Source organism: Hordeum vulgare, chromosome 1H, assembly GCF_904849725.1.
Source record: "Hordeum vulgare subsp. vulgare chromosome 1H, MorexV3_pseudomolecules_assembly, whole genome shotgun sequence".
Lineage (NCBI taxonomy): Eukaryota > Viridiplantae > Streptophyta > Magnoliopsida > Poales > Poaceae > Hordeum > Hordeum vulgare.
In genome coordinates, this window is record NC_058518.1 from 225,188,560 (window position 1) to 225,212,199 (window position 23,640).

At 42.0% G+C, this 23,640-nt stretch overlaps 1 protein-coding gene across 5 annotated transcripts; it reads left to right on the plus strand.

Annotated features, from left to right (window-relative positions):
- Positions 1 to 11,491: 11,491 nt before the first annotated feature.
- LOC123429200 (protein NETWORKED 1D-like) lies at positions 11,492 to 20,799 on the plus strand. 5 transcript variants are annotated; one of them, XM_045113288.1, is made up of 8 exons: positions 11,492 to 11,997; positions 12,442 to 12,480; positions 12,567 to 12,632; positions 12,744 to 13,033; positions 13,976 to 16,708; positions 16,793 to 16,944; positions 17,115 to 19,073; positions 19,559 to 20,799. In XM_045113288.1, the coding sequence occupies exons 4-8, from the start codon at positions 12,934 to 12,936 to the stop codon at positions 20,666 to 20,668; spliced, it is 6,054 nt and encodes a 2,017-aa protein (XP_044969223.1). In that variant the 5' UTR covers positions 11,492 to 11,997; positions 12,442 to 12,480; positions 12,567 to 12,632; positions 12,744 to 12,933; the 3' UTR covers positions 20,669 to 20,799. The 5 variants fall into 5 exon arrangements, with proteins under 5 accessions (XP_044969223.1, XP_044969193.1, XP_044969208.1 ...); XM_045113258.1 differs by having other exon boundaries at positions 13,976 to 16,944; XM_045113273.1 differs by having other exon boundaries at positions 12,442 to 12,475; positions 13,976 to 16,944.
- Positions 20,800 to 23,640: the final 2,841 nt, after the last annotated feature.

A 23,640-nucleotide genomic window follows, 5' to 3' on the forward strand; every position in this document is an offset into this window, starting at 1 on the left:
AACCCTGGAGTGACAATAGCCGGAACCACTCCCGGAGATGACTATAGTATGAGGAGTTCATGTATTCACCAAATGTTAATGCGTTGGTTCGGTTTTTTATTAAAAGGAGAACCTTAATATCCCCTAGTTTCCATTAGGACCCCGCTGCCACGGGAGGGATGGACAATAGATGTCATGCAAGTTCTTTTCCCTAAGCACGTATGACTACATACGGAATACATGCCTACATTACATTGACGAACTGGAGCTAGTTACATGTCTCTCCGTGTTATAACTGTTGCATGATGAATAGCATCCGGCATAATCATCCATCACCGATACAATGCCTACGAGTTTTTCCTACTGGTCCTTGCTACGTTACTTTGCCGCTACTACTATCACTACTGCTACTATTACTCTACTGCTACTGATGTTACTTTGTTGCTATTGGTTACCGTTGCTACTGCTGCTATCATACTACCTTGCTACTGATATTTTGCTGCAGATACTAAATCTTTCACGTGTGGTTGAATTGACAACTCAACTGCTAATACTTGAGAATATTCTTTGGCTTCCCCTTGTGTCGAATCAATAAATTTGGGTTGAATACTCTACCCTCGAAAACTGTTCGATCCCCTATACTTGTGGGTTATCAAGGCCCTATTGATTTCTTATTAGGCTTCATTGCTTTAAGAAATTATTACCAATATCTCAATTCACCATGACCATATCAAGTTTCTCCATGAATCTCATATTGGCTATAACTTACTTATCTGCATGATACAACATAGTTTCTTGAGAGGCACAATGAATTCTTCACTTGAATTACTTGCTTCAAGACATAATCATCCATGACTCAACATATGAGCACATCATGATCCTATTTTCAATACATATGTAGAAATCTTCTCTTTAATTATTCTCTCAAGATCTTGATCCATCATGGTTCAAACCATAAGCAAAATCATGAGAATGTTCGAGATCCTTAATGACCTCCACATAGATCACATCTTGTTCATCACATGGAATTCATCTTGATCGTATCATATTTGATTCAATCATTGAGCTCATCCTTGATGCATGCACAACAATATGTATATGACATTCGTTTAGAATTCATTCGAGCTCCTTCTTGCATATCCATGGAACAAACATACTTCAATTCATCCAATATTATTCATGTATTGCAAATAGAACATTCCTTCAAATATATAACTCAATGCAAACATTAGTCCATTAGGATTGCCATCAATTACCAAAACCACACATGGGGACTACATGCACTTTCACTTTTGCCATGAAGCAGTTTCCAATCCCTTCATTTGGTGAATCAAATAAGTCACACGAGTTCGAGGAAACGAGTGCAAGACCGGCAACACCTTCATCTTGACTATAGTCGAAGTCAGAGTGGTAGCTTCTCTCGGATTGGTTGTCGGACTCGGAGCCGGAAACCCATTCACTAATGTGAGCTTGATGTATTCTTCTTGAGTTGCTCTTGGTGTAGTTGTCCTTCTTCTTCAATTCCTTGCCTCTTCGGCAGTGTCTTCGTCCATAACGATCTTCTCCACTCCTTCTCTCTTTGCAAGGTGACTCGTCTCTTGAGCTTCGTATTCTAGGTGACTCTTCTCTTCGTTTGTGGGGAGCCGAGCACTCATTGGAATAGTGTCCAGGTTTTCCACAATTGTAGCAGTTTCTGTCATGACTAGATGGACGCTTCTCATCATATCTTGAGCTTGAGCTTCTCTCTTAGCCTCTACTCTTGTAGAACTTGTTGAATTTCCTGACCATGAGGCTTATCTCTTCATTGGTAACAAGGTTATCATTAAAAGTAGCGGGAGCATCGCTTGACTTGTTGTGCAACTCATCTTTGTCCTTGAGTGACATTTCATGAGAAACGATCCTTCCAATGACTTCAATAGGCTTGAGATCCTTGTAGTTTGGCATCATGTGGATCAATGTTCAAACGATATCATATCTTCCATCCAAGGCTCTAAGTATCTTCTTGATGATGAATTTGTCGGTCATCTCTTTGCTTCGTAAGCCGACAATCTCATTTGTGATGAGACCTAGGCTAGAGTACATCTCATCGACTCCTTCACCATCCTTCATCTTGAACTTATCAACCTAAGTTTTAAGCACGTCCAACTTAGATTCCCTGACAAATTTAGTACCTTTGTGCATATCAACCAAAGTATCCCAAATTTCCTTTGCATTCTCAAGGCGATTGATTTTGTTGAATTCTTTGGGGCACAAGCAGTTGAACATGATGTCGCGGGCTTGAGCAATGTATTGCAACATCTTCAATTCTTACGATGTCGCATCACCTTGCACACCAACACGGACAACATCCCTAACGACAGGATTATGACCAACAATATGCATTTTCATCTTATGCTTCCAACTAGCAAAGTTTGTACCATCAAAATATGGACCTCTACGGTGATAATTTCCCTCACTAGAAGCCACACTCTCCTAGTTGTGAAACAAAAACAATGGAGGCCAAAGTTCTGATACCACTTGTAGGAACCAAAGTGTGTCTAGAGGGGGTGATTAGGCTACTTGACCAATTACAAACTTAACATTTTCCTAATTTTAGTTGTGGACAAGTTTTAGCAATTATGACTAGTCAAGTTCACCCTACACATGCAAATCTAAGAGTATAGCAACGGAATGTAAAGACATGCAAATGTAATGTAGATGGTAGGGAAGGAAGCTCAAACGCCAAGGTTGACACAACGATTTTTGGCATGGTTCCGATAAGTGGTTCTATCGTATGTCCACGTTAGTGGAGACTTCAACCCACACAGGGTAACGGTTCTGAGAGTCCATGGAGGGCTCCACCCATAAGGGTTCCACGAAGAAGCGGCCTTGTCTATTCCACCATGGGTTACGTCCATACAGGACTAGCCTCACTCACGGTATATCTTCACGGAGTAGGGATCTCCTTGCCCTTACAAACTTCTAGGTTCAACTCCACAACACGAAGTAGGAGGCTCCTAAGAGAAACCTAACCAATCTAGGAGAAACCACCCTCCAAAAGGTAATAGATGCGGTAGAACGACGAACTCCTTGCTCTTGTGCTTCAAAAGATAGTCTCCTCAACACTCAATCACTCTCTCATAGATTTCACATGGGTAGGAGAGATTGATTTTGTGGAAACCAACTTAAGGAGGCTAGAGATCAAGTTTCAAATGGTTGGACTGCAATCTCTTGATCTCAACACATTAGTAGGTGGCTCTCTCACAGAAAACTGGATCCGGCAATTGGTGTTTGTTCTGAGTGTTTCCTCTTTGAATGAGAGGAGGTGGAGGGCTATATACAGGCATCCCCCAAAATCCAACCGGTAATGTTGGAAATATGCCCTAGAGGCAATAATAAAATGGTTATTATCATATTTTCTTGTTCGTGATAATCGTCTATTGTTCATGCTATAATTGTATTAACAAGAAACATAATACATGTGTGAATAAATAGAGCACAATGTGGCCCTAGCAAGCCTCTAGTTGGCTAGCTCGTTGATCAATAGATGATCATGGTTTCCTGATCATGGACATTAGATGTCATTGATAACGGGATCACATCATTAGGAGAATGATGTGATGGACAAGACCCAATCCTAAGCATAGCAGTGGATCGTGTTGTTCGTATGCTAAAGCTTTTCTAATGTCAAGTGTCTTTTCCTTCGACCGTGAGATTGTGCAACTCCCGGATACCGTAGGAGTGCTTTGGATGTATCAAACGTCACAACGTAACTGGGTGACTATAAAGGTGCACTACGGGTATCTCTGAAAGTGTCTGTTGGGTTGGTACGAATCGAGATCGGGATTTGTCACACCGTGTGACGGAGAGGTATCTCTTGGCCCACTCGGTAGAACATCATCATGAGCTAAATGTGACTAAGGATTTAGTCACAAGATGATGTGCTATGGAACGAGTAAAGGGACATACCAGTAACGAGATTGAACAAGGTATAGGTATACCGACGATCGAATCTCGGGCAAGTTCTATACTGACATACAAAGGGAATAGTATACGGGATTGATTGAATCCTTGACATCGCGGTTCATCCGATGAGATCATCGTGGAACATGTGGGAGCCACCATGGGTATCCAGACCCCGTTGATGGTTATTGGCCGGAGAGATGTCTCGGTCATGTCTGCATGCCTCCCGAACCCGTGGGTCTACACACTTAAGGTTCGATGACGCTAGGGTTATAGGGAATTGTTATACGAGGTTACCGAAGGTTATTCGGAGTCCCGAATGAGATCCCGGACGTCACGAGGAGCTCCGTAATGGTCCGGAGGTGAAGATTGATATATAGGATGGATGGATTTGGATGTCGGAAATGTTTCGGGCACCACCGGCAAAGTACCGGGACCACCGGAAGGGTTCCGGAGGCCCACCGAGAGAGGCCACCAGCCCCAGGAGGCTACATGGGCCAAGTGTGAGAGGGAACCAGCCCCTGGGTGGGCTGGTGCGCCCCCCACACCCAGCCCATGGCGCCTAAGAAGGGGAAGGGGGAACCCAAACGCAGGTGGGCCTAAGGCCCACCAGGGGGTGCGCCACCCCCTCCTCCCCTCCTAGCTGCCACCCCTTTCCCCATCTAAGGCTGCCCCCCTAGGGGTGGAAACCCTAAAGGGGGCGCCACCCTCCCTTCCCCCAATATATAGCGGGGGTTTTGTCCATTGGAGAAACATAATTCCATCTCTCTCTCGCCGCAGCCCTGCTCTTCTTCTTCCTCCTCCCCCACGATGCTTGGCGAAGCCCTGCCGGGAGACCTCGTCTCTCGATTGACACCACGCCGTCGTGCTGCGGGAGATCTTCCCCAACCTCTCCCTCCTCCTTGCTGGATCAATGTGCGGGAGACGTCACCGGGCTGCACGTGTGTTGAACGCGGAGGTGCCGTGGTTCGGCACTAGATCGGAATCACACCGCGATCTGAATCGCTGCGAGTACGACTCCATCGACCGCGTTCATAGCAACGCTTCCGCTTAGTGATCTTCAAAGGTATGAAGATGCTCTACAACCTCTCTCGTTGCTGGTCGCTCCATAGATAGATCCTTATATCGCGTAGGAAAATTTTGAATTTACTACATTCTCCAACAGTGGCATCCGAGCCAAGGTTCCATGCGTAGATTCTATGCACGAGTAGAACACAAAAGTTGTGGGTGCTAATTTTGTCAATTGCTTGCCGATACTAGTCTTATCTTGATTCGGCGGCATCGTGGGATGAAGCGGCCCAGATCGACTTTACACGTACTCTTACGTGAGAATGGTTCCACCGACAGACATGCACTTGTTGCATAAGGTGGTTGGCGGGTGTCTGTCTCTCCCACTTTAGTCGGATCGGATTCGATGAAGAGGGTCCTTATGAAGGGTAAATAGCATTGGCATATCAACTTGTGGCTGTCACGTAGGTAAGAAATGTTCTTGCTAGAAACCCAAATCAGCCACGTAAAACTTGCAACAACAATTAGAGGACGTCTAACTTGTTTTTGCAGGGTATGCTATGTGATGTGATATGGCCAAAAGAATGTGATGTTGCATATGTGATGTATGAGATTGATCATGTTCTTGTAATAGGATTCACGACTTGCATGTCGATGAGTATGACAACCGACAGGAGCCATAGGAGTTGTCTTAATTTATTGTATGAGATGCAACGCCATGTTGGTTACTTTACTTTATTGCTAAACGTTAGCTGTAGTAGAAGAAATAGATTGGCGTGACGACTTCACGGAGATATAATGATGGAGATCATGGTGTCATGCCGGTGATGATGATGATCATGGTGCCCCAAAGATGGTGATCAAAGGAGCAAGATGATAATGGCCATATCATGTCGCTATGTGATTGCATGTGATGTTTATCATGTTCTTTTACATCTTATTGCTTAGAACGATGGTAGCAAAGATAAGATGATCCCTCATGAAAATTTCGAGAAAGTATTCCCCTAAGTGTGCACCGTTGCGAAGGATCGTTGTCTCAAAGCACCATGTGATGATCGGGTGTGATAGATTCTAATGTTCGCATACAACGGGTGTAAGCCAGTTTACACACGCAGAACACTTAGGTTGACTCGACGAGCCTAGCATGTACAGACATGGCCTCGAATACACGAGACCGAAAGGTCGAACATGAGTCGTATGGTTGACACGATCAACATGGAGATGCTCACCATTGATGACTAGTCTGTCTCACGTGATGATCGGACATGGGCTAGTCGACGTGGATCGTGTAACACTTGGATGACTAGAGGGATGTCGATCTAAGTGGGAGTTCATCAGATGAACTTAATTATCATGAACATAGTCAAATAGGTCTTTGCAAATTATGTTGTAACTTACACTATAGCTCTATGATATTTGATACGTTCCTAGAGAAAATATGGTTGAAAGATAGAAGTAGCAATTGTGTGGACTCGGTCCATTAACTGAGGATTCTCCTCATTGCTACACAGAAGGCTTATGTCCTTAATGCACCGCTTAGTGTGCTGAACCCCAAGCGTGATCTATGGATGTTGCGAACATCCGGCATACACCTTTTTTATAACTGCATGATAGTTCAGTGCATATTGCTTGAATGACTTAGAATTAAGGCATTAAAGACGTTTCAAACGTCGCCGTACATACGTGATGATCCAAGAGATGAAATTGGGATTTCATGCTCGTGCCCTTGTTGAGAGGTATGAGACCTCCAACAAGATTCTTTGTCTGCAAAGTAAAGGAGAAGAGCTCAATCGTTGAGCATGTGCTCAGATTGTCTGAATACTACAATCGCTTGAATCGAGTGGGAGTTGATCTCCCAGACGAGACAGTGATAGTTATCCAAAGTCACTGAGACCAAGCTACTAGAGCTTCGTGATGAACTATAGCATATCAAGGATGGATATGATGATCCTTGAGCCATTCGCGATGTTTGACACCGCAGAAGTAGAAATTGAATAGGAGCATCAATTGTTGATGGTTTGTGAAACCGCTAGTTTCAAGAAGGGAAAGGGCATGAAGGGATACTTCATTAAATGCAAAACAGTTGCTTCCGTAGTGAAGAAGACCCAAGGTTGAACCCAAACCCGAGACTAAGTGCTTCTGTAATAAGGGGAACAGTCACTAAAGAGGAACTACCGTAGACACTTGGTAGATGAGAAGGCTGGCAAAGTTGACAAAAGTATATTGGACATACATGATATTGATGTGTACTTTACTAGTACTCCTGGTAGCACCAGGGTATTAGATACCGGTTCAATTGCTAAGTGTTAGCAACTTGAAATGAAAGCTACGGCTTAAACGGAGACTAGCTAAAGGCAAGGTGACGATATGTGTTGGAAGTGTTTCCAAGGTTGATATGATCAAACATCGCGCTCCCTCTACCATCGAGATTAGAGTTAAACCTAAATATTTGTTATTTGGTGTTTGCGTTGAGCATAGACATGATTGGATTATGTTAATGGCAAATATGATTATTCATCTAAAGAGAATAATGGTCATTCTGTTTACTTGAATGATACCTTCAATGGTTTTGCACCTAGAATGGATGGTTTATTGAGTCTCGATCGTAGTGATACACATGTCCATAATATTGTTGCCAAAAGATACAAAGTAGTAATGATAGTACCACTTACTTGTGGCACTGCTACTTGAGTCATATTGGTATAAAATGCATGAAGAAGCTCCATGCTGATGGATCTTTGTACTCAATCATTTTTTTGAAACGTTTGAGACATGCAAACCATGCATATTGGTATAAACGCATGAAGAAACTCCATGTGGATGGATCGTTTGACTCACTTGATTTTTGAATCACTTGAGACATGCAAATCATACCACATGGGCAAGACGACTGAAGACCTCTTTTTCCAGTGAGATGGAACAAGAACGTAACTTGTTGGAAGTAATACATTTTGATGTGTGCAGTCCGATGAGTACTGAGGCACGCAGTGGATATCATTATGTTCATACTTCACAAATGATTTGAGTAGATACTAGTGTATTTACTTGATGAAACACATGTCTGAATTATTGAAAAAGGTTCAAATAATTTCAGAGTGAAGTTGAAGATCATCGTGACAAGAGGATAATATGTCTACGATGTGATCGTGGAGGTAATCATATATATCTGAGTTACGAGTTTGGTAAACGTTTAAAACAAGGTGAAAATTGTTTCACGTGAAAAATGTTTCACAACTCATGCCACCTCGAACACCATAGTCTAATGGTGTGTCCGTATGTCATAATCATGCACTATTGACATAGTGCATACTATGATATTTCTTATCAAATTACCACTATCGTTTATGGGTTAGGCATTAGAGACTACCGCATTCACTTTAAATAGGGCACCACTCAATTCCGTTGAGATGACACCGTATGAACTATGGTTTAGAGAAATCTAAGCTGTCATTTCATAAGAGTTTGGGGTTGCGATGCTTATGTGAAAGAGTTTCAACCGGATAAGCTCAACCCAAAGCGGATAAATACATCTTCATAGGACACCCAAAACAGTTGGGTATACCTCCTATCTCAGATCCGGAAGCAAATGTGTTTGTTTCTAGAAACAGGTCCTTTCTCGAGGAAAGGTTTCTCTCGAAAGAATTGAGTGGGAGTTTTGGTGGAAACTTGATGAGGTTATGTGAACCATCACTTCAACCAGGGTGTGTGAACCAATTGAAGTGGAAGCTAATGATAGTGATCATGAGACTTCAGATCAAGTTACTAGAGACCTCGTAGGTCGACAAGGTCACATACTGCTGCTACAGAGTGGTGCAGTAACCCTGCCTTGAAAGTCATGTTGTTGGACAAAAATGAACCTACGATCTATGGAGAAGCGATGGTGGGCCCGGATTTCGACAAATGGCTGGAGGCCATGAAATCCGAAGAGATGATCCATGTATGAAAACAAAGTATAGACTTTGGAAGAACCACTTGATGGTCATAAGACTATTAACTATGAATGGATCTTTAAAAGAAAGACAGACGGTGATGGTGAAAAGTCACCATTAAGAAAGCTCGACTTGTCGCGAAGATGTTTCCGACAAAGTTCAAAGAGTTGACTATGATGAGACTTTCTCACTCGTAGCGATGCTGAAAGTCTGTTGGAATTATGTTAGCAGTTGCTGCATCATTTATGAAATCTTGCAAATAGGATGTAAAAAATATTGTTTCCACGACGGTTTCCTTGAGGAAAGGTTGTATGTGATACAAACAGAAGATTTTGTCGATCCTAAAGGGTGCTAACAAGTATGCAAAGCTCCAGCGATCCTTCTATGGACTGGAGCAAGCATCTCAGAGTTGGAATATACACTTTGATGAGGTGATCAAAGTTTTTGGTTTTATAAAGTTTATAAGAAACTTGTAATTCCGAAGAAGTGAGTGGGAGCACTATAGAATTTTTGATGAATATATGTGGTTGACATATTGTTGATCGAAAAAAATGTAGAATTTATGCAAAGCATAAATGGTTATTTAAAAGGTCCTTTTTCACCTTATAGATTCAAAGCATAACTTTGATGTGCCTAATTCGTCCCTTCTTCTCTGAGCAGCGCTCGTAGTTTCTGTTCGGCCTCCCTCTTGGATGCCCATTCGCCCACATCTAGTAAGGTGGATTCAGCCTTCAAGTCAAGTTCATTAATATGATTGACAAATCTATCCTTTTCCACCTTATAGATTCAACTTTCATTTTTGGCACACCCCCTCAGGAACTGCCGCAAATGCGTAATTTTATTTTTCCATCGCTCGACATTAGACCTCCCTCCTATTTTGGTAGCCCATTCCCGAGTTATTAAGTCGATAAAGCCCTCTCTCTCGAACCATACTAGTTTGAAAGAGAAAACATTCTTTTTTCCAACATGGGCCGCATCCCCAGAGTCAACAAAGCAAAGGAGTATCGTCTAAAATGCCCATTTTCATGGCTTGCACCATTACCAAGGGAAACTTGTGTTCCCATTCAATGTTGGCTAGAACTCGATCCAACTTTTCGTAAGTTTGATTCGAGAACGTGTTCACCCAGGTTAACTGTGTGCATGTTAGGTCTATCTCCCTCAGGTCCTGACTTTAAATAATGGTATTAAACATAAATGACCATCTGCCATCAAAGTTATCATTATTTTCCTCCTCTCTTCTTCGGATTATGTTGAAATACCCTCCAACCAAGATGGGAAGTCTTACGTCGCCATATACCCTTACTAGGTCGGCTAGAAATTTTGGCTTAAGTTCCCATTGAGCAGCTCCATACATAGAAACAAGCGCCCATCGGAACCCATCGATTTTTGAGTGTACCCTGAATTTGACGACAAAGTCCCCAAACACAACGTTTTGAACTTCGAGCATCTCGCACTTGACCCCAAGTAAAATCCCACTGCATCTTCCTCTTGGGGGTATGCAGTGCCAATCAAAGTCAACACCACCATAAATAGTGTTGACAAATTGTGATGTGAAATTATCCCTACCTATTTATGTTAGGGCAATAAAGTCCAATTTATGCTCTATAGACGCTTCCGCAAGGAATCTTCGTTTAGTCAAATCTCTCATGCCTTTGTTATTCCAAAAAGTTCCTTTCATTTATCATCATGAAATTTTTGTTTGAACCATATTCTTGCACTTCTACGCACAACAGATGCGGGATAAACCTTTCGCTTCCATGCTCTTTTTGCCTTATCCTGCACAACTTCTTGGTCCGTATAACCAAGATATGTGTGGTGCCATTTTTGGTTGCAAAGAGGCCATATACCTCTCTAAAGTCAACTCCTCGTCCTCCTCATGTATCACACTGGTGGGCACTAATCCTCACAGAGGCACTCAAGTGCATCCACCCTTAATGCTTTAGTATCATCATCATTATTGGTTCTACAACCGTTATCTTATTCATATATGATCTTCGGTCTATTCTTTTTTCTTTGGTCAAGTTGATGGTTTGATCTTTAAAAGAGAGATGTGTATGAAATTAGGTTTAATCCTGAAAGTAGTCTATTATAGTGATAGAAAGTGAAAAAGACTTGCATTATACGTATTATTCAAAATGTCCAAGTGTTTGGCGTCGATCGACCGACATCTGCCCTAAAACTAAGGGACACGCATATGTCTCGTGCAAAATTCAAATCAAGCTCACACATAAATTTCAAATCTACCCCAAAAATGTTCTGATCCCAAACGATTATGATGCCTAAATTTTTCCCTCAATGAATTATTTCCTCCGTATCTAAATACTTGTAGTTCGAGAGAACTAGATTAGTTTTCTTCAATTATCAAACACATTAAGCATTGTTAGAATGGTGACCAACCAACTACGCCATCGCAGTGAGAAAGTATAGTTTTTGATTGTTTTAGAGTTATTTTCAAAATAAAAGTGAGTTCTTTTTCTTTTCTTTACATGAAAAGTTTTTTAGATTTATTTTTTCTTTTTAAGATGGAAGTGATGTTCACATGCAGGGGCGGAGACAGGGGACGAGCAGGGGTCTGAATGGTGGCCAACCAGCTACGCCATCGCAGTGAGAAAGTATAGTTTTTGATTTTGTAGAGTTATTTTCAAAATGAAAGTGAGTTTTTTTTTTTTTTTTTACAAGAAAAGTTTTTTTTAGATTTATTTTTTCTTTTTGAGATGGAAGTGATGTTCACATGCAGGGATGGAGACAGGGAGACGAGCAGGGGTCTGATCACATGACATAAGTTTTTTTAATTTTAAAATAAAGATATGATGCGCACAACTTTCTTTCAAAATGTCCCCACTAAAGTACCGTATTTAGGTACACAGGGAGTAGAAACCAGCTCGGTGCATTATTAGGCAAGTAACCAAATCACTGAAATCTCTCCAACTCCTACTGTTTTTCATTTCGTTCGTTGGGACCTACCGCCTACTCCCCCTCCTCCTCCGGTGCCTTTTCTTCTTGGCACCTACACTACTCCCGAGTCCCGACAGGAACCTAAACTGAGAAGAATGGGGTGAGAACAGGGATGTTGAAAGGAGGCAGCTTTGGTGGGGAATCCCGGCATCCTCTCGTTCAGAGAATTGACACACTCCACCTCGTATGTTTTTCTTCTCTGCCGCAAGATTGGATCTTTGATTCTTCCTCTCCCGTTCTCCCATCATTACCCAGGAGTAGTTGTTTTCTTTATTGTGTGGCACGCTTCGAGGATTTTCCTTGCTGCCTTGGGATGCTCGGTGACTCGCTTTGCCGCGAAGAATTTGACTAGCGGAATTTTTTGTGTTGACGGGTAGTTGGTTGGTGGTTTCTCTTTCTTGGCTGGTGGTGTGAAGAACAGTATAATCCGTCCCTTTATTTGTTCGATTGTCTGTTTCGTGCGAGATCTGCTTGCAGAGGTTGCTGCTGTAGCATCGCTGTTCTTTTTCTGTGCGAATTTTTTCTCGTGCCTTGTTTTTGGTCCTGGAGTTCCTTTTTCGTTCCCACTTTAATTCTTGGTGAGATTGTTTTCTGACTCTACTGATTGTTCTGTTCTTCTTCTTTATAGAAAGAGAAGCTGTTTTCGTTTTTTCAATCAAAGAGTAAGGTTGTTGGCTACTCTAATTGCGTGATTATGCAGAATTCTCCCCCCAATCCAACTACCTAACACGTTTTGTCTTCTTCTTCTTCCAGTTTTAGGGTGGTGAGAACTATTCATTTATCTTTGTGTTCTTCCAGTTAATCGCACACCTCACACCTGTAAGTGCTAACACATCGCATGGGCTATGGAGCTGTACAATTATGTTGTTCATTTCTGTATGCAGCATGCTTAGTTTACTTTACCTGTGCCGTTCCTCCCCAATTGTACAGGTAAAAACAGCTAAACATTTCACCGGAAGTTCCTCGATCCTTTCCAGATGCATCAGATAATTCTTTGCTGCGCCATCTAGAATAGCGGGGAAACTGTTTCATTTTCATAATTTTGGAGTGATATATTGCATTATACCGAGGAAGTGAGGTATTACTTATTGGTGAGTGGTTCATCCTGCTTCTGGCATCAATGGCGGCCGTGTCTGCTCATGACTCAAGGCAGTACTCATGGTTGTGGGTTAGCCATATCAGCCCCAAGAACTCCAAATGGCTCCAAGAAAATCTCAGTGGTGAGCCTTTTGCTCTGTTTAACTACCAAATGATGTTATCATCGGTATTCTTTGGATATTTGCTGATCAAATTAGCAAGACATATTATGTGTCTCATTCATATCATAAAGATTAAAAAAAATAGCAAGACGATGTTACTAGGTTCCCACGGTTACGCAGTACATTTTCAACGCTTCGTGGTGGGTGTGTACAGTACACTAAGCCACCCCTAGTCCTTTAGTTGATCTGAGTATTTAAATAAAATCACTAGGTAGTTAATATTTTGTAAAATATAATCTACTCCTTCTGTTCCTAAATATTTTGTACCAAAACGTCTTATATTTAGAAACAGAGGGAGTATATTGCTAGTTGCCATAAGGCACGTGATGTCTCTTCTAGCGTTTTAGTATCGCTCAAAGTTCTGATTTATGAACTTGATATGATCTTCTATGATAGTGTGACCTGTGTCATGTTCATATTTTCCTAAAAGTAATTTGATGCTAGTTTTTGAACTATTGATTGCGTATACATCCATGGGTTCTGCTTTAATATGAAATGTTTTTCTTCCTAAAAGACTACATCATAGTGAGTGTTAATTTTTTTTTTCCTAAAAGCTTACATCATAGTGTGTGTGAAATGTTTTCTGGAGAAGTTTAGGCTCCCTCTCATCTTAGCCAGTTTAAGCTCCTTCTCATCTGAAAATGTTTCATGCGGTATTCTTCTTAGGTATCCAATTCCCATTTTACTGTTTCTCGGTGGGAGTTGAACTGAATTTTTTATAGTTTCATACCTAAAGTTATGTTCGGTAGTCATTTAGCAAAGCCATTGTTGGTCTATATCTCTCTACCTTTTGAATAATTGATAATTCTATGAGAACATTCTATTGCAGCGATTGAATTACACTCCTGTTTTTATGTATATACTATGGTTTATGACGTAAAATCATCTCATTATGTGCAACAGATATAGACGCGAAGGTTAAAGCCATGATCAAGCTTATTAATGAAGATGCTGATTCTTTTGCAAGGAGAGCGGAGATGTACTATAAGAAACGCCCAGAGTTGATGAAACAGGTGGAGGAGTTTTATCGAGCATACCGTGCATTAGCAGAAAGGTACGATCAAGCCACGGGCGCACTTAGACAGGCTCACAGAACAATTTCTGAAGTATTCCCAAATCAGATGCCATCAATGGATGAGTCACCCTCTTCTTCCGGCCAAGAAGTGGAACCACATACTCCAGAGATGTCTACATTCTCCCGTCCAACATATGAATCAGGTGATCATAACTCCAAGAGGAATGGTTCACACTCTCAGGAAACCAGTGTGTTGTCAAACCGAAAAAGTCTGAAGCAGTCCAATGATTTGTCATTCAGTGGTGAAAATGCTCCTCGTGCTGCTTTTGATGGAAAAGCGCAGAAAGGCTTAAGTTTTGAAAGCCCAGAAGTTAAAGGGAAAGAGGAAATCAGCAATGCAATAGTAAATATGCAAGAAGAGATTTCGAGGCTGTTAGCTGAGAACCAGAATCTCAAACAACAGATGTTGTTGGAATCTGAGCGGGCAAAGAAAGCTGAAACTGAGACCCCAAATAAGAAGGATACCACTTCTCAGTTGAATTCTGAGAAAGATACATATATTCTGCAGTGTGACCAGTCCACTGAGCGTTTGTCTGCTTTGGAGTCTGAGCTCTCTAAGGCACAGGGTGACCTCCAGAAGCTAACTGATGAAATGGCTTTGGAAGTTCAAAAGCTAAATAGTGCTGAATCACGCAATAGTATGATACAGTCTGAGCTTGAGGCTTTGGATCGAAAGGGGAAGTTACAGCAACAAGAGCTTGATCAAAAGCTTAAGGAATTGGAAGATCTCCACTCAAGCTTCCAGGTGGAACATGAAAAGCGCATGCATGCTGAAAGTGCTCTTCTTTCCAAGGGAAAGGAGGGTGCTCAATCTCAGGAAGAAGTTCAAAGGTTGACTATAGAGATCAAGATGGCAAATGAAATTTTAGATGAGCTCATGCAGAGCAAGATGCACCTGGAGAGTGCTGTTTGTGAACTGAAGATGGAAGTCGGGAGCCTTACTGAACAAAATCACTCTTCCGAGCTGCTTATACAACAACTCCGTGATGAGATAAATTCACTGAGGGATTCAAGGAGTGAACTTCGAAATGAAATCCAAAGCCTTAGTGGCACCATGTCACAGCTAAGCGCCGAGAAGGATGGAGCTCTGCTTCAAAACCAGCAGTCCGTGGAAAGGGTCTCTGTTCTGGAATCTCAGCTAATGAATACACAGTCAGAGCTGGAGGTTCACGAAAATAAGGTGCATATCCTGATGAAAGATGTGGAACAGAAGAGAGAGGAAATTCACAGTATTCACGGCCAGCTACAAGATGAAAGCAATAGGCGAACACAAACTGAAGCAGCTCTTCTCATGTCAGAAAGTCTGCATTCCAAGTTGGACGAAGGAGTGAAAAGGCTGACACAAGATCTTGACACGACAATAAATAAGCTATGTGAGTTGGAAAATGACAAGTTAGGTCTGGAGAATACATCAACAGAATTGAAGAAAACCATTTTGGGTCTGAACTCTGAGATGGATGCATCACTACTTCAACAGCATCAGTCTCTGGAGAAAGTATCTGATTTGGAGTTACAACTCTCAGAGACGAAGTTAAAACTGGAGAAGTCCGAACAAAAAATGCAGCTACTGGAGCTAGAAATTGGACAGATGAGTGAAAGTGTCAATAGTCTGGAGTTGACTTTGAAAGACGAAGCTGTGAAGAGGGTGCAAGCTGAAACGTCTCTCAGGTCAATGGAGAATACGTATTCTCAGTCTCAGGAAGAAGTGAGTAGGCTGCATCGAGAGATTGAGAAGCTGAATGGTAAAACGAATGAGTTGGAGAACTTGTCATCTGAACTCAAGAGCACCATCTTACTTCTAAACACCGAAAAAGATGCAACCCTTCTTAAGAACCACGAGTCCTCGATGAGAGTATCTGATCTGGAATCTGAACTCTCACAACTGCAAGCTGAACTCCAAACGAGCTTAGATGGTGAAACCAAGAAGCGTATTGAATGTGAAGCCGCTCTCCTCTTAGTGGCGGGTCTTCACTCTGAATCTCAGGATGAAGTGAAGAAGTTGGCCATGGACATTGAGGAGCTGACCAGGAAATTAAGTGAGGTGGAGAACATTAAGATGGATCTTGAGAACATTGTAAACAAATATACAAAAAATATCCATATCCTCCGTGAACAGAATCTTTCTGCTGAGCTTATAATAAAAGACCTGCAGTGTGAATTGGGTGCATTAAAGGAGTTGAATGTTAAACTTGAGGCTGAAGTGGGGTCACATATAGGTGAAAAGGAGGCTATTCGGAGAGTCTTTGTTCGTCAAAGAGAGGAGAAGGAAAATCTTGATGGGATACACCATGCTCTGTCTGATGAGATGAATGCTCTAAAAGACAGCGCAGCAGCACACCAGATGTTGATAGAGGAATTGCAGATTACAAACTTAAAACTGAAGGAGGAGTATGCAAAGAATTTGATTGAAAGGGCGCTTCTCTCGGAAAAGCTTCAAGAGATGGAGAAACTATCTGAGGAATATTCAGTTTTGGAGAACTCGGTTTCGGATGCAAATGCTGAAATTGAAGGACTGAGGGAGAAGATAGAAGTGTTGGAGTCTTCAGAAAGCTCTTTGAAGGGTGAGATTTCCACTTGTGTTTCTGAAAAGGATGTTCTTCTATCAGAGCTAGACACCCTTGGTAAACGTTTCGCTGTTATTTCAGAGAAGAATTCCGCATTAGATATGTCATTATGTGGTCTGAAAGATGAGTTTGATGAGTTGAGAATAAAATTGGAAGATTCTGAAAAAAAAAACCAGGCTCAGCTTGCAGATAACTCGGCTCTTTCTGCAGAAAAAAACAACTTGTTCTCTCAGGTAAAAATTTTAACCAACAGCATAGACCCAGCTTTTTGGTTTATTTTGTAGAGGAAATTGATATTTTTGAATATTCATGTTAGTCTTGATAATATTTCTTATCTAATACTATTCTTTTAGTAAAATTAGTCTTTGTTTGTTACCAACATAGAGTGCCTTTTCTATTTCAGCTACAGAGCATTACAATGGTTGCAAAAGCCCTGGAAAGTAAGCATTCTGATCTTCAAGACAAGCACACGTCTTTGTCAAGGGAGAAGGATCTTGTATATGATCAAGTGAGGAAACTGAAGGGTCTGTTGAGAACAATTAATAAAGAGTATGAAAATGCTGTGAAATCGCATGAAATGCATGCAAACAGCCTACAGGAGCAGACTTCTTCTCTCCAAGAAAAAATCCATGACATGGACGAGAGGCTTGATGAGGAAGAGCAAAAAAGCATGGGAGCTTCTTTTAGTGTGGTGGCCTTGGAGAGTAGTTTGGTTTATGCGAAAGAGGAGAATGTGGCTCTCTTGAACAAATGTCAAAAGTATGCGTTGGAAAATCATGCTGCAGAGATTTTAATATCACAGCTGGAGGATAAAGCCAGATACCACGAATCCGAGAGGAAAACATTGCTAAAGCATAATGGGAGACTAAGAGAAGGGATTTCACACCACATGAAGGTCCTTAACATCAACAGAGATTTAGGACCTGCTGAGATAGCTGAGGACGAAATTTTGTTACAGTCTGTTTCAGATGAAACCTCCAGTATTCTGAAACATAAAGAGGAAAGTGAAGATGATAATACTCTCATGTACACCGAGCTCTCAGTCCTCTCGACTGTCATGTTGCAACTAGGAATGGAGTTCAGAGATCTGCACTTGCAGAAGTGTGCCCTTGAGAAAGACATAGAGAGAGAAGCAACTGAATTGGTTTCGTTGCAAATTGAAAATTGCCAACTTTTGGAATCTGATGACCAGCTTAGGAAAGAGCTGCAAAATAACAGTGAAAGGGAGCAGCTGCAGAAGATTGAAGCATTAGTTTTACATGAGAAGCTATCTTGTTTGGCAGGGTCCTACGAGGCTTCGCAATATAAAATCACTGAGATGGCTGAGGAAAATGAGTCCTTGTCTAAGGAACACCAGTCTTTGATTGAGAAGCACAATGCCTTGGAGGACGAGAACGGTACTGCTCTTAGAGAATGCATGATGCTTGAGCACCTGTCTTTGTTCTTGAGAGGCCATAATAATGAGGTAGCATCTGCATTGGTATCTCTTACCGATGAGATGGCATTGTTGAGTTTAGTTAAGGGTGCGCTTGATAATGAAGTCAAAGTGCTGAGCGCAAGAGCTATATTGTTTGAATCAGAAAACAATTACCTCAAGAAGTATTTAGTCTACTTGATAGAAGTTCTCACAACTCGGCTTATCCTCTTAGAGTTTGATTTGAACACGGGGAGAAGTATCTCCCAGGAATTGGCTATTGAACTTGAGAGTTGCATGGCGCAGTTGATGCAGAAGGATGATGAGCTACTGGAAGCAGAAGAGAATGTTCAGCTCATGAAAGCAAAGAACCGGGAATTATGTGGAGTTGTTGGGGCACTTCAGGTTGGCATTGAAGGTGCTAAAGTGGTGAAAGGAGAACTTGAGAAGAAAATTGTGATCCTGACTGAGGAGGGCACTACCAAGGATGGTGAAATTTTACTACTTCGCCAAGCAAATGAAACTCTTGAAATTGATGCTGGGATTCTAAAAAGGAAGGCGCAGAGTTTGATTTCTGCACATGAGCTCATGTCGGAAGAGGTCGAGCAACATGAAAGAGAATCTCTTCTGCTGATGGGTGACACAGTAACCTCTTCTGTGAATGCCGCAGTCTACAAAGAAATGGCACTACAGTTTATGATGGAAGCCAAGGCTATTGAAATTAGTGCAATGGCACAAAGAGAATTGATACTGAATAAGATTTCCATGCAAGATGCCCATTTTGAGGTTCTGCAGAAAAATGTAATCGACGTGCAGGAAGAAAATGCAGAACTAAATGGCGAACTGAGCATGCAGCTAGCACTCATTGGATCTTTGTCTAATCATGTCAGTTTGCTGGAGGAAGATGCTCTTTCTCTGTCAAAACCCTACCGCACAGAATGCAAAGAGGTAAGATTCATTCATCCTTACTCTTGATTATTAGGCTAGTAGGCAGCTCCCAGTTTTCTTTTCATGTCATTCCTGCACTGCTATAACACTAATCGTTCGTCAATCCTTGATGAGTACTAAGCATCATGCACTACTATGGTGACATGTCATCTTATTCCTGCACTACTATAGCACTCATCGTCTAGTAAGCATTCTAAAAACAAAATCACATTTAAAAAATGAAGCAAAATCATATTTTATCTTCATTACTGCACATCCTTGTGTCATCTTATTTAGTACTAACTCTGTAACTTAACATAAACCCTTTTTTGACACTACCATAGTGTCTAAAAACGTCTTATATTAAAGTTACGGAGGAGTAGCTGGATATTTGTACTAATTTCATGCACCGTATCTAGACAAATCTAATACAAGAATTTTGGGACGGAGGTAATACATATGAGGTATAAGTTGACCTTTTGATACTGTATCTTGTATCATCGTAGGAAACTTGTATGCAAGAGGACAAGATTGGCCCAAAGTCTCATCGGTTTGCCAGTGGAACTCTGGAGTTAAAGCAGTTAATGTCAAGAATAGAAGCATTTGGGGTGGTTATATCAAACTCCAAGTACCGTCGAGATGAGGAGTCGACCAAGTCTGCCGCAAAGATGATGGCAGTAAACATGGAAATCGAAGGGCTTAAAACAAAAGGCGGCTCAGCAATATATTCAGAGAAGGAGATGCAAAAAGACGGTGAGGGCTCCAAAGGGAAGCAGGTCCAGATGATGAAGGATATTGAACTTGATGAAATATCAACCTACTATCCAGCATACAGTACAGAAGCTTCATCATATCCAGTTGGAGTTGGCAATGGTGCGAACGCGGAGGTGGGCGATGAGATGCTTCAGCTGTGGGAGGCTGCAGAGAAGACGTGTAAGAACCAAACAGCCAAGTCGTCGTCATGCGAGCATGAGCACGACATAGAGGAGGTGAAGAGCGAGTACCCTTCGTCGGAGCTATTAAGGGGAAGAGACCTAGGAATCATCAACAAGCTGGAGACGTCGTCTTTAGCAGAGCCTGACGAGCTATGGGGCAAGAATGTGGTGGAGAGGCTCGCTTCTGATGGCCAGAGACTTGTGAGCATCCAGGAGAGCATCGAGGAGCTGAAGCGGAAGATGGGCGGCCCGTCCAAGGGCAGGTCCCCCATGCACTCGGAATACGAGAGCGTGAGCACTCAGCTGCAGGAGACGGAGGGGTTAGTGTTGGAGCAGATGAACCTCAACAGCAAGCTGGCAAAGAAGGCTGAGAACTACCCTGCGCTGTCGGATAGTATGAACGCGGAGCGGGAAAGTGGTTTTCCAAGCAGGAGGAAGATGTTGGGGCAGGTGCGGAAAGGGTCAGACAACGTGGCGAGGCTGGAGCTGGAACTTCAGAAGATACAGTACGTGCTGCTGAAGCTGGAAGAAGAGCACGAGTACACGAGGCTCAAGGTGTCGGACAAGCGCACCCGGGTGCTCCTCAAGGATTATCTCTACGGGAGGAAGGACCACAGTGGAAAGAAGAAGAGGACGCCCTTCTGCGGCTGTGTGCGCTCTAAATCCAGGACTGAGCCATAGCCATTTTCTCTTCTTTTTTTTTTTGTTGCCGTCGCGGCCAGAATAAGAAACCTTTCTTATATCTTGTCTTGTATAAAGAGAAAACCGTACTCCGTTCAAAAAAAAAAGAGAAAACCGTACTTATGCCCTTATGTATCTATTTTTTTTCTTCTCTTTTCTTCTGCCGGTGTGGGTAAAATGTGTTAATTTTCTTCGGCACCAATGTGATCGATAGATGATGCATTTTATTGACCTTGTATGCATCATCTGAGTGACAAAGTGCATCAGATTTTGCACGCTAAATGTTGTCACCCCATCGAAACCAAGAGCGCCGCTCCTAGTGCCGGCAGCCGCTCTCGCTCAGGCTACAGCTGCCACCGGGGATCTTGCAGTTGCAGATGCGGCGGAGGTACATTCTAGTTGTCCATCAATGCCTTCTTTCGTGAGGATTTTCTAGTGCTCCACCCGGTGCAAGAAACTATAGACCACGTGGTACCAAAAAGGCTTGTTGTGTGCATTTTAGTTATACAAAGGTCGGAAGGAAGTAATGCTTAAATCATTCTAAGTAATAAAGCCCTCCTTGTAAAAAAGCAAAAGGGCTTGCTGTTGAAATTAGGGTAAGATAATGAGTAAATTCAGTAAATAATTCATGAAGCTTGGTGGAACATTAGGCAAGTTCACGAGTAAATCTAGTAAATAATTCATGACTGTAACAATAACTAGTACCATGTATATGTCAAACATACTAGACTTACTAAACGGTGACATGAACATTATAATCGAACATGCAACAACAAATCTATTAAGAGATTGGATCAGATGACTGCGTAGGTACTGATTATTTGTAGATGACTCCGTTCCTGCTGATACGATATTGGTGACGACCTGATGTAGATGGCGTTGGAGACGATGACGAGTAGCGTCCTCTGACTTGAAAGGAAGAGGACCGCTGATGACGGATGATGAACAGTCGCACAAAGTGCTTCTCAAAAACCTTATTTGCCCTCTTCACGTGTAGGATCACAAGGGCGGGAGATTTTGGAGACCTGTTCTCCAGCTCGCAGGTGCACCCTGACGTTCACGCATGTCGCATGCCCGTGAACGTCGCATGCCCTTCGCCTCGGCCAGTGCCCGAGCCCATGCCGGCATGACGAGGCGGGGCGAGCGTGCACCTATGGTGTTCTCTTTCTTTCTCAATCCATCACTTACTGGAGTGGGGAGAACCCGCTGTATAAAGAGATCTCGCGCCTCTTCAACTTTTGGGATGAGACTAAATTTTAGGACCACATTTTATTCATAGGCCTTTCTGATATTTTAAAAGTTGTACATGGGCCTAGACCATTATTTCTAACAATCCCCGTCAGATCTTAAATACCCATTTAAAAATTTGTTTTTTCCTACTACTTGTTTAATATACCAATGTTTCACTAGAGACTCTTAAGTTGAACTTATGTGTATAGCTTTAAGCTACACCCATCCACAAATTGACAATTAACTATGCCTTGAATTACAGGTTTTGTGCGAACAGATTTCACTCAAAGTCATAACTAGCACTTGGCTGCGAGTCGCCTACCCCGCAGTTTGGCGCATATACGTCGTACTTCTTGGTCTCTTCGTGAGCTTACTAGAGATCACTCAACTCTCATAGAGTGTAGTGTTTAAAAGGTAGGGCTCATATATAGAACATCCTCTTTGCTAATCATAGCCAATAGAACCACATTATGCCTTGTTACCAACCTGCTTTACAACTATGAGAGTTTCACCTCTTCACATAGATAGGGTTACATGTTACTCTCCTTTGTTAACCAATAGCTTATTCTTCCCATGTCCTAATTCGTGGGATCATTGATCATAAAGGTTGGATTACTACTATGGTATAACAAGTACGGGTCTCATATTCATCTCCTCCGATGCAATATCTATCACATTTCGTGATAAGACCTTTATAAAAGAACTTGATGGGGTTTTTCTATTTGAATATGCGTAACAGTTATTAATCCGGAGTTTCTCAACTTTCCGATAGACTTTAAACGTCTCTTCACATGGCTAGATGACTTCATATTATCCTTAGAAATGTTCACCTCAGTGATAATCATTTGGTTGTCACGATACATAAGTATAGTTGGTACAAGTTTTTCAATCACATGAAAATCCATCAAGAGTTCATGCAGCCATTCTGCCTCAATAGTGGTTGTATATAAACTAGAAAGTTGCTTCCATGGTGGACCTTGTCAATATGTGAGTAAATACATACCCACATGTGGCGTAGAGCACATCAACATAAAAAATTCAGTCTGGTCACTATATCCTTCAAGTATATCAGGGTGTCTTGAATGGTGAATTCCATAAGTCATAGTACCTCTCAAATAACGCAAGACCCTTTCTAGTCCATGTCCATGATCATCTCCAGAGTTGGACATGAACCTGCTCGGTTTGCTCATAGCAATAGAAATATCTTGCCTTGTTAGCTAAGTACATGAGTGAATCGACAATTTGAGAGTATCTTAATTAATATCTTGTTTCTTCCTTGTTATTTTTGAGTGCCACAACGGGATCATACACTACAGGAATCAGCTTCTTTATCGTCTACCATAGCGGACGGCAAAGGACGAGTGCTGAGTGGGCCCATCTGGGTCCTTTGTCGTATGCTTCTCAGCTTTTTGTCGTCGGCTAGCAGACGACAAAGAATGGCCTAATGGCAAATACCTTATTTGCCATCAGTCCCTTCTTTGTCTTCTGTTTTTCGGAAGCGGACGACAAAGACCTTCTTTGCTGGCAGACGGCAAAGAACTGACACATGGCAAATTCTCTGATTCGAGTAGTGATAAGGTGTTGGAGAAGTCTAGCTATCCATAAAACTGGTCCGGTTTAAGACCTTCTCAACATAGTGAGATTGCTTTAGAATAATATCACTCTCATCCTTAATCAGTTTGATGTTTAAATCACATTAGATTCTCCCACATCTTTCATATCAAAGCTTTTTGATAGAAAAG

What these genes read in the sequence shown, in the direction of transcription:
- LOC123429200 (XM_045113258.1), top strand. Translation starts at nt 12,934, where the DNA reads ATGGCGGCCGTGTCTGCTCATGACTCAAGGCAGTACTCATGGTTGTGG. An exon ending in GCTCCAAGAAAATCTCAGTG is followed by an intron (nt 13,034 to 13,975) that starts GTGAGCCTTTTG and finishes TATGTGCAACAG; the next exon opens with ATATAGACGCGAAGGTTAAA. An exon ending in ACCGCACAGAATGCAAAGAG is followed by an intron (nt 19,074 to 19,558) that starts GTAAGATTCATT and finishes GTATCATCGTAG; the next exon opens with GAAACTTGTATGCAAGAGGA.